Raw genomic sequence first — 12,348 nt, forward strand, 5'->3', positions numbered from 1 at the left:
TACCCTTAAGCACTATACTACACTGTTGAGTTTTTTAATTACAGTATCTGAGTATTTTGTTGAATTTTTTATATATTTAGCGTTACGTGAAATTTCTGTGGCGGATTATTTAATTGACATAATTGCAGATACAGCCAATTTGCTTTTTACGTGTATATTTCACAAAGAGCTCTGTAACTATAGAAGTGCGCCATGTGGCGATTCCAACACAGACTCAAACATTAGTTGTGCTAATATTGCATGTACATTCATGTTCTGGAAACGAAATGATGCTAAAAACCTTAATAACGTTAATCTTTTAGAATTAAAAACCAACTCTCAAAAGTGGTTGGTCTCAATGAAAGAAATTCTTATCCAGACATGTAGCTCGAGAAATCTTTAAGCTAATTAAAAAGTACTGGAATGTAAACCCAGGAATTACTTGGCCTATCACTAATGCCCAAGATCCCTTTGGTTACCCTTTGGCTACCCTATATTACGTTCATTAGAAACATAACAATAGTTTTTTGCTGCAAATACTCCAGACTATAAAAATAAGCATTTTTTTTGTTTAATCCAAGAACAGTGAAAAGGTGATGTGACCGTAAATTAGTGTGTACATAACAATAGAAATTGTTTTCTTTTAAGCGCTTTGTCATAAGGTTAACAGAAAAAGCCAATAGGGAAAATCTGTTCCTATTAAATGAATAATTATTAGACGTTTTATTCCATCATCTGAAAAGGGTACCTCTGTGATAATTAAGCCATGCATAATATTCACTTTTGTCATGCTTGGATTTTTTTTAATGATATTCAATGCCAATTTGCAGTTGGTCTGGGTATCATAATGAAAGTCCAAATAAGACTTTTGGCAGGGGTGTTAGGTGCTAGCTTTCTGGCCAACCCAAAAAATCTGGATCTAATGGATGGGGAAGAGAGGAATTTTTGGCATACTATGCCCTCAAGGTGAAGGGTTGCCAAAGATGTCTGCTTTTTGCCTTGAGTTCTAGCCAAAAAAAGAGGAGGTAAAACAATTGTTTAGTCAGTACATTGGACCGCGTGGATCTTTAATGACATTTTTTTCATATACTAAAGTATGAACACTGGGCTACAAAACAGAATTAAAAAGCTCCTTAGCGTGTGAACATTGGTCCACTAAAATGCATCTCAAACCTCTTTGAAATGATTTCCCAGGGACCAATAAAGCAATAGCCATTGCCATCCTAGTTATGCTGTTCATGTTATAATTAAATAAACATACTCTATCATCTATACTTTATAGTAGGGCTGCAACTAACGATTATTTTAATAATCGATTAGTTGGCCGATTATTTTTTCGATTAATCGATTAATCCAGGTCCCCTGCAGCGTTGCGGGGGATCTGGATTCTAGTGTTATAATCCGATCTCTGTTTGAGGTCGGATTATAATTTTTATAAATCGATAAGTTTAATCGATAATGAAAATCGTTGCCAACGATTTTCATTATCGATTATTATCGATTTTATCGATTAGTTGTTTCAGCCCTACTTTATAGTATCATTTCATCTCAACAGGACTTCCCTCCTTGTTCAACATGTCTTTGGAGGCATATATTGCATAAATATTCAGACAGCCAACTTGAGCTCAAGTCCCTTTAATTTTTGTACAGGTACATGACCCATGAACATGTAAATTACCCACTCTAATTCTCTGTGCATTTGCCATACCATGCAACTGTATTATTAAAAATGTATAGCAAGACCTGGGAGGCTTGGGACGACTATTATACGCACACGTTCCCTCCTGTGGCGGGTGGCCTTCTTCTGGGGAATATGCGTACTCCCTGGTACACAAAGGCAACCACTGACTCGTGATGGATGTGTCTTTCTATACCCCCTCCCTTTTTTTTTTTTTTTTTTTTTTTCTTCTTCTTTCTCTCTTCTTCTCCTATTCTCTTCTTGGATTGTGTGTTTTCATTTGTTCATCACATTTAGAAAATTTTGAAAATCTTGAGATTTTGCTGGCAGCCCTGTTGCTACTTTTCTATGCATGTCACTCCTTTTCTGACTGCGAGTTATGGTCGTTATGTATTGATTGTTTTTTGGGTTTTTTTGTATTTACCATCTCGCATTGTGATGTGTCCATCAACGTGTAAATCTCAATAAAAATGTAATGTTCAAAAAAATAAAAAAATGTATAGCAAGTAGTTGGTCCTTTGTTAACACAAGTATTCTTGTAAAATATCATTTTTATTTTGTTGGGATTTATAAAGGAATTTGGTGGCACAATGCCTCTGCCTAAGGCATCAATGTACATATAGCTTATACCATACCTGGAAACCTTGTCTAATATCCAGAACAGTCAGCCTAAAAATATAAATTATACAAGAATGGATAGGTAAGGGGTGAGATGTGAGCACCGAGTGGGGGTTATAGTCAAGATGTTATAGGTAGTAAGCTACCATTTGGCTTACAATGGGCTTGATCTAATGCTAGGGGCAAACCTATCACAAGCAATTGGGTAACAATTCTCAGACCCCAAAAAACCAAAAAGATTCAATACTCAAGAAGACTTATTTTGGCACTGACTCCAACCCATTGTTTCTGAGATCAAGAGAGTACCTTTGTGAGTTCAAGTCACCATTTAGAAAATTAATGTATTAGTTTTGCCAGGCCCATTTATTCTAGAGTTTATTAGCAACAAAAGTATCTGAATCTTCTGAAACAACATACACAGCATACGCTGGCCATGAATATGGTTCTAGCCAAGGTCCTCTACTGCACATACATCAGAATTCAGACCTAAATCCAGTATACGAATATATCCATGTATTTAATGTTACTGTGTTTACAAATAACGTTCTAAATATCCTATCTTATGTGTATCCCATGGCAAATGTACATTTTACTTCCTTTTCTAAGGAAACAGGTTGAAATATCCAAGCTATAGGTTATTTGAATTAATCAATGTACTTATTCTGAAGCCGTGACAGCTAGAGTTTTCCTTAGACACAAGTGCAGACCTCAATATTGCTGCAATAACGTAAATGCAGCATTTACACAAAACAAACAAGAAAAAGGTCTAATTGTTATCATAAAACTTGGTACTCCATGGGCTGAAACAAAGCTATTTTCACTTTCCATGCCCTGTTTTCCTAGTCCTTGGTTATCCTTATGATTATCAAAATGTCACAACAAATAAAGCATATGCAAACAGTTCTTCCTATTCCCTAACGCTTTGTATAAACAGCATGCAAAGCAAAGTCATTTTCATCATGCTTTGCCTAGTAACCAATGAATAAACCAACTTTACAACATGCTGACCTTACCATCATAGTACTTTAACTCCAAGACTGCCAGGTACCCGGCGCCCCAGAGATTTCACAGTGATTAGTCACTTTTTCGAGCAAATTCTACAGGTCTGTCTCCTTAATAAACCTGCTTAATGGTGGCTACAGAAGCCATCATCTACATCAGCTTTTAGCAGAAGTACATTTATCAACCAATAATTTGAGCCTTTCATTTATCTAAGGGAAGCTGAGATATGAGCAAAGGAACTAACTGTGTGGGATAGTTTAATGTGAATGAATAATTAGACTGATGCTGAGGATAAAAAGAAATGGTTTCTCCCATGGTATACTCATAAGGCATGTGCCTGTCAACACCGGTATACAAGCTTGTGTATTGAACTGTAAATGTGGAGTTTGAGAAAGTAATCTATCCCTGTTAAGTGTACGAAAATGTAAGGTACGATGATACTCTATAACTTTTATTTTCATTAAAGGTCCACATTATCTGATTTGCAAACTTTTGCTTAGGTGCCATGACAAATTGTAGGACTAAAGTTGGAGATTGAAGCTTTGCACGCTTTGGTCACTTTACGTGGCTATGGCATGACACCATTTCCCATCCGGAAAGTCTCGGTTTCACCCAAAACCAAAAATTTCACATTCAGTCATTGATGGAACAATGATCAGAATTGTAAACAAGAGGAGTTAAGAGTTCTGGTGTCAGGAATGTCCTGACCATGGAACAGCTATGCTACTTTAATTACTTTAATACGATTAGGTAGATTATTCCTCCTTATTGTTTCTGCCCTTTGGTTACAGTGGGTCGGTTTTGGCAGGGTTATGAGGGATAAGGAGAGGACAGATGAACTTAGTACAAGATAGTGGCCATGCAGATTTCACCCTGGTTGCCACAGAACATAACTCTGTGAAGATAAAATCTGACCAAATCTATAAATCACAAGCAGTTTAAATAAATACAAATAAGAATGCTAAAGATAATAAAAGGTTTATTTGAACCTTATGAATGCTAAATGGATCATCTATTCTGCCCGGGGAGAGACTTACCCTATCTAAAAATCTGTTTTCCTCCTGCCAAATACAGCCTTTGCTGCAGTTACATTATTTTATACTGCCCCCCCATCACTAAATCAGATTAAAAAAAATGTTTCAAAAATGTTGTAATAACATAGCGTAATATTTTCAGACAGCTGATTATTAGCCATGTGTATGTGTTTTAGCGGTGTTATCCTACTTCAAACCACTGACTCAATCAAATTGGCTGTGGTAAACAATAGAATGGTTCCACCTTAATCACTCAGACACTTAAAATGATGGAACGGACTTTATGAACATTGCTCTGTGTGGCGATTGTGCAGAGAATGCCACCAAAAGTATCAATAGTGGCAACAATGGTAGCCTTCAGGTTTGCAGATCAAAGATATTTATTGTAACAAAATCCTGAAAATAGGGATTTGTCAATGTTACCCTACATAACTGTATTTTATGATCAAGGAGAAAATGATTGCTTCCACCAGGAGCCAATTATTTTATATTGAAAATCAAAGCAATTCTCATTGGCAACAAGCTTTCAGTACAGTTGGATAACATTTTAACAGAGATTACATTAAATATACACACACCAAGGCTTTGACTTGCATAATTCCAACTTCTATGAAACGAGATATACACCGTTGCTGTGTTCTCTTTGCAACTTTGCATGCTTTCCAGCCATTGGCTTGAGTTTAATGCTTCACCCACGCCATCACTGTGTAGGATGATTGTGATTGCAGGTGCATTCACACATGGCCCTTTAAGTAGACTAGCAAGAGTAAGTACTTTAACAGTGTTTCGCATAAAAATAGGACATCGAATGTACAAATTATCATCACTTGAGGCTGCTGAGCCAATACAAATCATGCAACATCTCTGCCATGCACAACTTGCATGAAGAATGGAAAAAATGAAAGGGGAAGAGATGGTCCACAAATGTACTAATCCTTAATAATGTTATCCTTTGTTCATTACATCCGGTGTACTCAAAGAATGGTTTATGAAATGTTGCAATTTAGAATATCAAGAGAGCAAGTCTTAATTACTTTAGACGGGCTCAAAATGCATTGTTTTCAATGGGTTTTGGGACCACCCATTGTCCTTAAGGGGTTAAGTTATTTGCCCCACCCCCACTGAAGTAGAAAATCAATTTACTTTAACCGGTTTTCCTATCTTAAAAAATCAATAATTTATAAGTTCCAATAACTCTAACAATAAGGCCCATGAACTATGCTGCTGTGGGTCACAATTACAACATCAGAATTAGTATCTTCAGCCATGCGAGGGTAAGCCTATATCCATCCCCATCAGGGTAAGCCTTTGTTGAGAAGTCAGAAATGACCATTGCCATGCTTTTTTTTTTGCGTGCCAACAATTTTCGGACCTTAGAATCCCTTTCTTGTTTTATCACCCCCGAATGCAGAATGTTTACACCTCGATTGCCAACATTCCCTTGGACCTGCAGTCCGAGCCGACTTCAGGTCAATCTTTTTTGTGGTCTTGACCTTCTTCCTGAAGGTTTAGTTTCTCCACCATAAACACTCTACTATGGCCATACAGGTAATCCTTGCTCTTCTTGTACTAGGTCACTTTGTAGGGATGAGGGCACCAACATCCTTTAAAGTAGTTCTCGCAACTGTTTGGAACATTAGCTTTAGTGGACCACACTGTCAAAGGCACTACAACATATTGTTCAGATACTAAGGCAGCTGGGCGTACTTTTCATCTAGAGACTAAGAATCTAATAAAATCACACAAAGGTAAACAGAAGTCTGCTTCCAGTCAACCTCTCTAGATAATCTGGAAAAAGCTGCATTTTTGTGTTCTCACAAACAGAAATAGCACCTGTCTTTCCAATGAAGTAAAATACCTTAAAGCTGGTCTCTCGTAACTCATATCTGAGTTATTAAACAGGTTTCTGACACGGCAGAAATCCAGAATTGGAAGTTGTTCTTATTTAAAACCTCAACCTCCTCCCCAGTGGTTTACAGTATACCAGTTACAGGTGGACATCAGAGCTAAATTAAGTCTATGTATTCCAAGAGATAGGGCTTCTAGGAACGATCATTCTGGAACACCAATATCTATTTCTGAACACTAACTATAGTAATGTGTATATTTAGAAGGATCCAGACACTAACACAATATCTCACTTTACACTCAACATCAAACTACATCTTATATGGTCTTGCACATGTCATATGGCCTGCTGAAAGGCTAGACTACTATTGCTTATGGTCATATTGTGGAAACCAATCAGAAATCAAAAAGATGAAATTAATACTTTTTACAGCGAGTATGTAAAATGGCTAAGGGCACTTTCCATGGAGTACACGCAATACGTTGTAGTATCATCTGAAGAGCATGCTAGGAATTGTAAGCTCATTTGAGCTTGTTTTGTTTCTGTAGGTTACGCGCTGCTTGTTATGCCCTGTTTACCCAATTTACAGCATTGCGGAATATGATAGCACTATATAAATTAATAAAGGGCGTAGGCACAGACAAGCACTTACAGTGTCAAAGGAAAGAAGAGAATGAAATTTGCCAAATTCCCCCAAAATGTGCAATGACAGTGGATGTACACTGCTACAACATATTTAATAACACTGAAGCTTTGATAGCTTGATAGATTCCCTTTGACACTGTTTGTTTATGCCTATGCATGCTTGCTACAGGGCAAAATGGGACAGTCCCTTGCAAACTTCAAGACGTATACCTAATAAATCATCTGAACTCCCATAACATGCATCAGTCCAGCTACATAAGAAAACAGAGACAAGATCTAGCATGTAAACAGTTCCTCCCCCGTGTTTACAGGATATTCTTACTGAACTGAAGATTAAGGCTCTTTTCCATTTCACTTACTCAGCTTTAATATGTATCATAATCCTATAGAAAGTCAAACAAATATACGATTTAAAGGGAATTATATTCAAAGCAGAAATTGGACTTTCAAAAAAAATAAAAAATAAAAATTGGTATTTTGCAGAAATCTCTGAAGGGTCCTTTCCTTGCAGCTGGGGGACGCCATTATGAATTTCATTGAAGGCACTTCAAATTTGAACCAAGGGGACCATTCTCAGTGTTTACTCAAATATTAAACACTTTGTGGTCTATAAGAGATCTCATTACAAGCAGTTGATAAAGTACTTTTAGAGGATGTATAGACTAGCAATTATTGAAAGATTGTGTCTCCCAAGAGATGGAGTACACATTCGTAAGGCTGGTAGGAAAGCAAATGCTACATACAACATAAAAGTAATTTAAATTAACACATACAGTGCTCTGCCGAAAATTTTGTGTAGAATTTGGGAGCCAGATTGATAATTTTGTGGCACCCGGAAGTGGCACATCTGTAAAAATAAGATATATAAAATGCCAAAAAATGTATGAGCCTGATCTAAATATCCAGGACCCACAGTTACCCGACTCTTGGGTTTTGTCAAGCCTCGGCAGCATCAATCAAAACTACTCCATTGCGGTAGTGGTTTTACTCAAAGTCTGGCCTACAGCATTTGTAGAGAAATCCACAAGGTCCCAAAAAAAGACCACAGAATTTGAACAAGAGGGTATGGGTGTCATATATTACACTCCTAGTAAACACAATGCATCATAATTGCTACAGCAGATTCAGCCATTTCTCAATGAGTATGAACGTTGTGATGTCTGTGTACAATTTTTTTATGATGCCTTATGCATGAAGATATGTATGTTCTGTCTTTGAATAAGCTCAATCAGTTTAAGAAAACCTAATTAATGTAAACAAACAACCTATATCGAGACTAAGGACTGGATTTTACTCGCAACTTTTTTTGCAGCTACATTGTTAAAAAGTCTAATTGGCCCAAAACAGAATATTAAAAGGCGATCTGGTCCAGAAGAACATATTAAAGGTACACTGCAGCTGTCACTTTGTACATATGATAGCTGACTGGCCCCTTTAAATTTTCATGTAATCCCCTTTGCAAATTCATGGAGTAAATCAGCAGACTCCCCCACCCCATATGCAATCGTCTCTCTCCCCACTTTCCACCTTCTTGGTGCACCCACGTGATATACTCATCGCCAATCAGCTCCAGTTGATTCCCATTGATTTCAGTAGAAGTGTTTTCCTGCCACCATTCAGTAAGGAGGCAACTACTGGCAGAAAAAAAACCAGGACCATGTCGTGCTGCAGTTCTGGATCTGCAGCTTCACCTAAAGCTTACAAAGCTTTTTGGTTACAAAGTGTATTAATACACATTCTTCATTGACAGGGTTGTATGGAATACTGGAGTACCCCTTTAAGAGACCATCATAGTATGATTTTTCCCATAACAAGCTTTTGGTTAACTTTGGACACAGACATATATACTTATTATAAATATTTTATTTATTTTTATACATATATTTATTTTTTTTTACTAGTTTAACAAAAATATTTAAAAAAAAAATAAAAATACATTTTCATACAAAATAAGCCAGTATTTATCCATTTGTATATCCTAAAAAAACTACCCTTTATATACAGATGGATAAACACTGATGTAATATTATGGTAAATCTTGGAAAGTTGCCCTGACTGCTACATTTTTGCCTCTTGTTTGTTAAGACCAGGATCCTTACAGGAGGTATGAGCTTCCAGCTATGGCCTAATAAAAGAAGTATGTGTTAGCCTACTCGTAGCATACAGTGCCCCAGTGATTTGAAACTCAGAATTAACAGAATCATGTGTTTAATGGAAGAGACTGCACAATGGGGTATGTTATACCTGCGTTTTGATTGCACAGGTTGCCATGTAGCTTAAAAGAACACCCAGTAAGAGCATAGACCAGGACTGCACAACCCCAGCCCCCAGGGGCCGCATGCAGGCAACACGTTTTGGATATCCCAGTTTGAGCACATGGATCTCTATATAAAATTCATTAAAACTACTAGCATTCCTTGCCCGTTAGTGGCCCCCGAGGGCTAGTATTGGCCCGCTTTGGCCAATTCCTAGCGAGCAGGTTAGCGCTATGGAATCTATTGGCACTTCATAAATAAATGCAATGTAGTATAAAGAAATAGCCAACGTGAAAACTTTGTTGAGCTAACTGCACACTTTCAGGATACTATGATCCCTTCTTCAGGAGTTCATGAAGATAACAATGTCAGTGAAGACAAACAGAGTCAACAACATTATTGTTCTAAAAATATGTATGAAAATATTGCCATAACGTCACGATTAATGATAACTGTATCCATCACTTTTGTTTATCAAATAGCTAAAAGCTAGCTATTATGTATCTGCCATTCATTTGAATCATCTTCTGGATTTGCTCATAAATGAACTATTGGGCCATACCGGTGGAGGAGCCACCATGAAAATCAGAAACATATTCACGTTGGCTGGATAGCATTTTGCAATAGAATAGCTCTTTACAAATACAGATCCTGAGAATTGCGCAAGTTCCAAGGATAACAAAACACCCCCAAGGATTGAATGCATGTATAAATGAAAGGCAAGGCAATGCACGCAGATATCATATACTGCAAATGGGAGACCACGCACACAAAGTAATCTTATCCAAGGACTACAGTGATAGCAAATGCTAAGGAGCTTGATCAATGACCTGTCCTCCAGGCAGATCGTTCCAACGCCTGGCATTGTTTATCAACTCTCAGAGTTGCAAAACACAAGGGGAAAAAAGCACCATGATTTCTAGGGGAAATATATAAATATATATGGGTATAATTCTATCCTGTCTCATTTATATTTGTACAATCTTCATCTACTTTGACATTCTCCAAACTGTAAGGCCCTGATAACCGATGGTCCAGAAAGTGCCCTTTTAGCACTTAAAAAAGGAGAACCGCATATGTATATATATGAGATACATCCTTAGGCCTCAGGATAAATCATACCTTTGTGTTTTTTTGGTTTTTTTTAAAGAAAATAAAACACGATAAAGCATAACACCTAAACACACAGCGACTGGATGAAACAAAAGGAACGTGCAGCCTTTGCATCTGTTGTGGCACATTTTGGCATTCGTGGGCACTGAACGCACGCAGAATTACGTGGCTTCATTTATTTAAAACAACAAATCAGACTAATTACACATTTTAGACGCACTCACTTCATTCAGAGCCCTGGAGGGCACCGCCGTGAAATAGGTTTAGAAAGGTATTATTGAATAATTGAATTAACTATTTCATGACTCTCAGAGTCATTTAGAGGCGCTGTGGGCAATCAGATACCTGTTTTTTTATGTTTTTGGGTTTGTTTGTTTTTGTTTTTTTTTTACACATGGGATTTACACTGTGGCATCTCCGGTGCACAGGGGATAAAGTAAACAAGGGTCTGGAATAAATTACTTTGCAAACAATGGCAGTGCTGAACCACTGGGGAGACAAAAGATCCAAATAACATCTCTTCACATTTCAACAGCCCAGGATAGGCTGCCACTCCCCCTTATGAAAAGCAAGCCATTGTTTCAATGGGACCAGTTATCCTATATGCAAACTTTATCCATGCGTTTGCTTTGACTTCTAATTCAATACAGCCCCTTGTCACCAGCAGCCTTCAAATGAGACAAAAACCAATAAAGAGTTACTTTATTGGGGGGGGGGGTTTAAATATTTAGTGATCCCCCCTCTCAACCCTGCTATCATCTCTCCCCATGTCATAACCCAAAGAATGCAAAACCTCAGGCCTCTAAAAACATCAAAAATGCACCAATAGCCCCCACTGCTCCAAATCCCATCACCTCTAGCCAGTCACCTAAACAAAATACATTAAAATCTACAAAAAAAAAAAAGGATGCCTGCAAAGTCATAATAATGCCAGACCTTGATATCAGCATATAATAACTGTAAAGGGCTCATCACTCTAATCCAGGACTTGTTAATGATTTCATATTTCATATGCACAGTTTATTTTTTAAGGCAAAAACACCTGTTCCATTCATTTAGCGTCTGCACAATGTCCCTGAACCCTTTCACCCTGTGACAAGCGCATTCAGAACACACGATCACTCTTTGGAGGATTCAATGACATGAAGAAGTTGTTTTCTTTTTTTTTTGGATGGGAGTGATCATACAGAGCAGAGGAATCAACCAGTGCAACTGACCCCATTGAATTGCATCAGGGCTCCTCTGATGGCATGATTATGTATGCGATCTCTTACCTGGTTTTGGACGATAAGAAGGCAAGTTTGATTAATCCATAGGTAAACAACTGGATGTTTTCCTTGGCTATGCTTGCCACTTTTAGCCTGTGTTCTAAAATGTGCAGTTCCATCTTTTTCTTCTTCTCATTTGTAGATCATCTATGGAAAATAATGTTTTTGTTCTTTATGTTGATTGTAGACTTTTTTCCCCCCTTTTTCTTTTTGCAATGGGTAAAAAGGTGGGTGTGAAAGCAGCAGAAAATGGGGAGGAAAATAAAAAAAAAAGAGAGAGAGGAGGGGGATTTGAAAGAAAAGCAGTCAAGGGAAGCTGAATGAGTTCAGGAAGACTCGAACAGCAGCGGCTCCAGAGTGCAAAAAAGGCAGCTGGTGCTACACAGTAACAAACAACTTGCCACTCAAGCCGCGCCTCACTGCACATGCGCACTAGGCCAAGCCATGCTGGGAAATGTAGTCCAACGGGGATTAGAGGAAAAAAACTGTTTGTTTGTCACATTCACTTCCAATGATCTCATTCATTTGAAAACGTGATTGATATTAAAAAAAAAAGCTTACATTATGATTGTAATAAGACCAATATCCTAGGCTTTCTTTAGGATTTCCAAAAAAACGGCTATATTTTTTACTCTCCTTGTGTATGTGTATAAACGTACGTGTATGTTTATTTTCAGTGAATATTGCTTATAATAAACACAGAGAGCAAGGCTAAAATTAGAGTCGAACTATGTGCATTTTACGTTGGTGCGTTGACTGCTGTCAGGATGTTCATTTTTTTTAAGGGCCGTACATTCCAAAGGGAACTTAAATGGTTAAAGAGGAAGTCTGGTAATTCAATAAAAAAAATGTTTGCTTATAAGGTATGGAGTTACTGCAACTAATTCATTTGTCACAACACAAGCGT

At 37.5% G+C, this 12,348-nt stretch overlaps 1 protein-coding gene across 1 annotated transcript in view; it reads right to left on the minus strand.

Annotated features, from left to right (window-relative positions):
* Nucleotides 1–11,566, minus strand: part of LOC149300917 (cytosolic arginine sensor for mTORC1 subunit 2) — a 74,841-nt gene extending 63,275 nt beyond the window's left edge. The window contains exon 1 of the mRNA XM_089484648.1: nt 11,448–11,566. Within this exon, the coding sequence (XP_089340774.1) occupies nt 11,448–11,560 (113 nt within the window). The 5' untranslated portion in view covers nt 11,561–11,566. The remainder of the gene's footprint in view (nt 1–11,447) is intronic.
* Between the last annotated feature and the right edge of the window lie 782 nt (nt 11,567–12,348).

Source organism: Sceloporus occidentalis, unplaced genomic scaffold, assembly GCF_023333645.1.
Source record: "Sceloporus occidentalis isolate IW3139 unplaced genomic scaffold, rSceOcc1.0.p SCAF_22, whole genome shotgun sequence".
Taxonomy (NCBI): domain Eukaryota; kingdom Metazoa; phylum Chordata; class Lepidosauria; order Squamata; family Phrynosomatidae; genus Sceloporus; species Sceloporus occidentalis.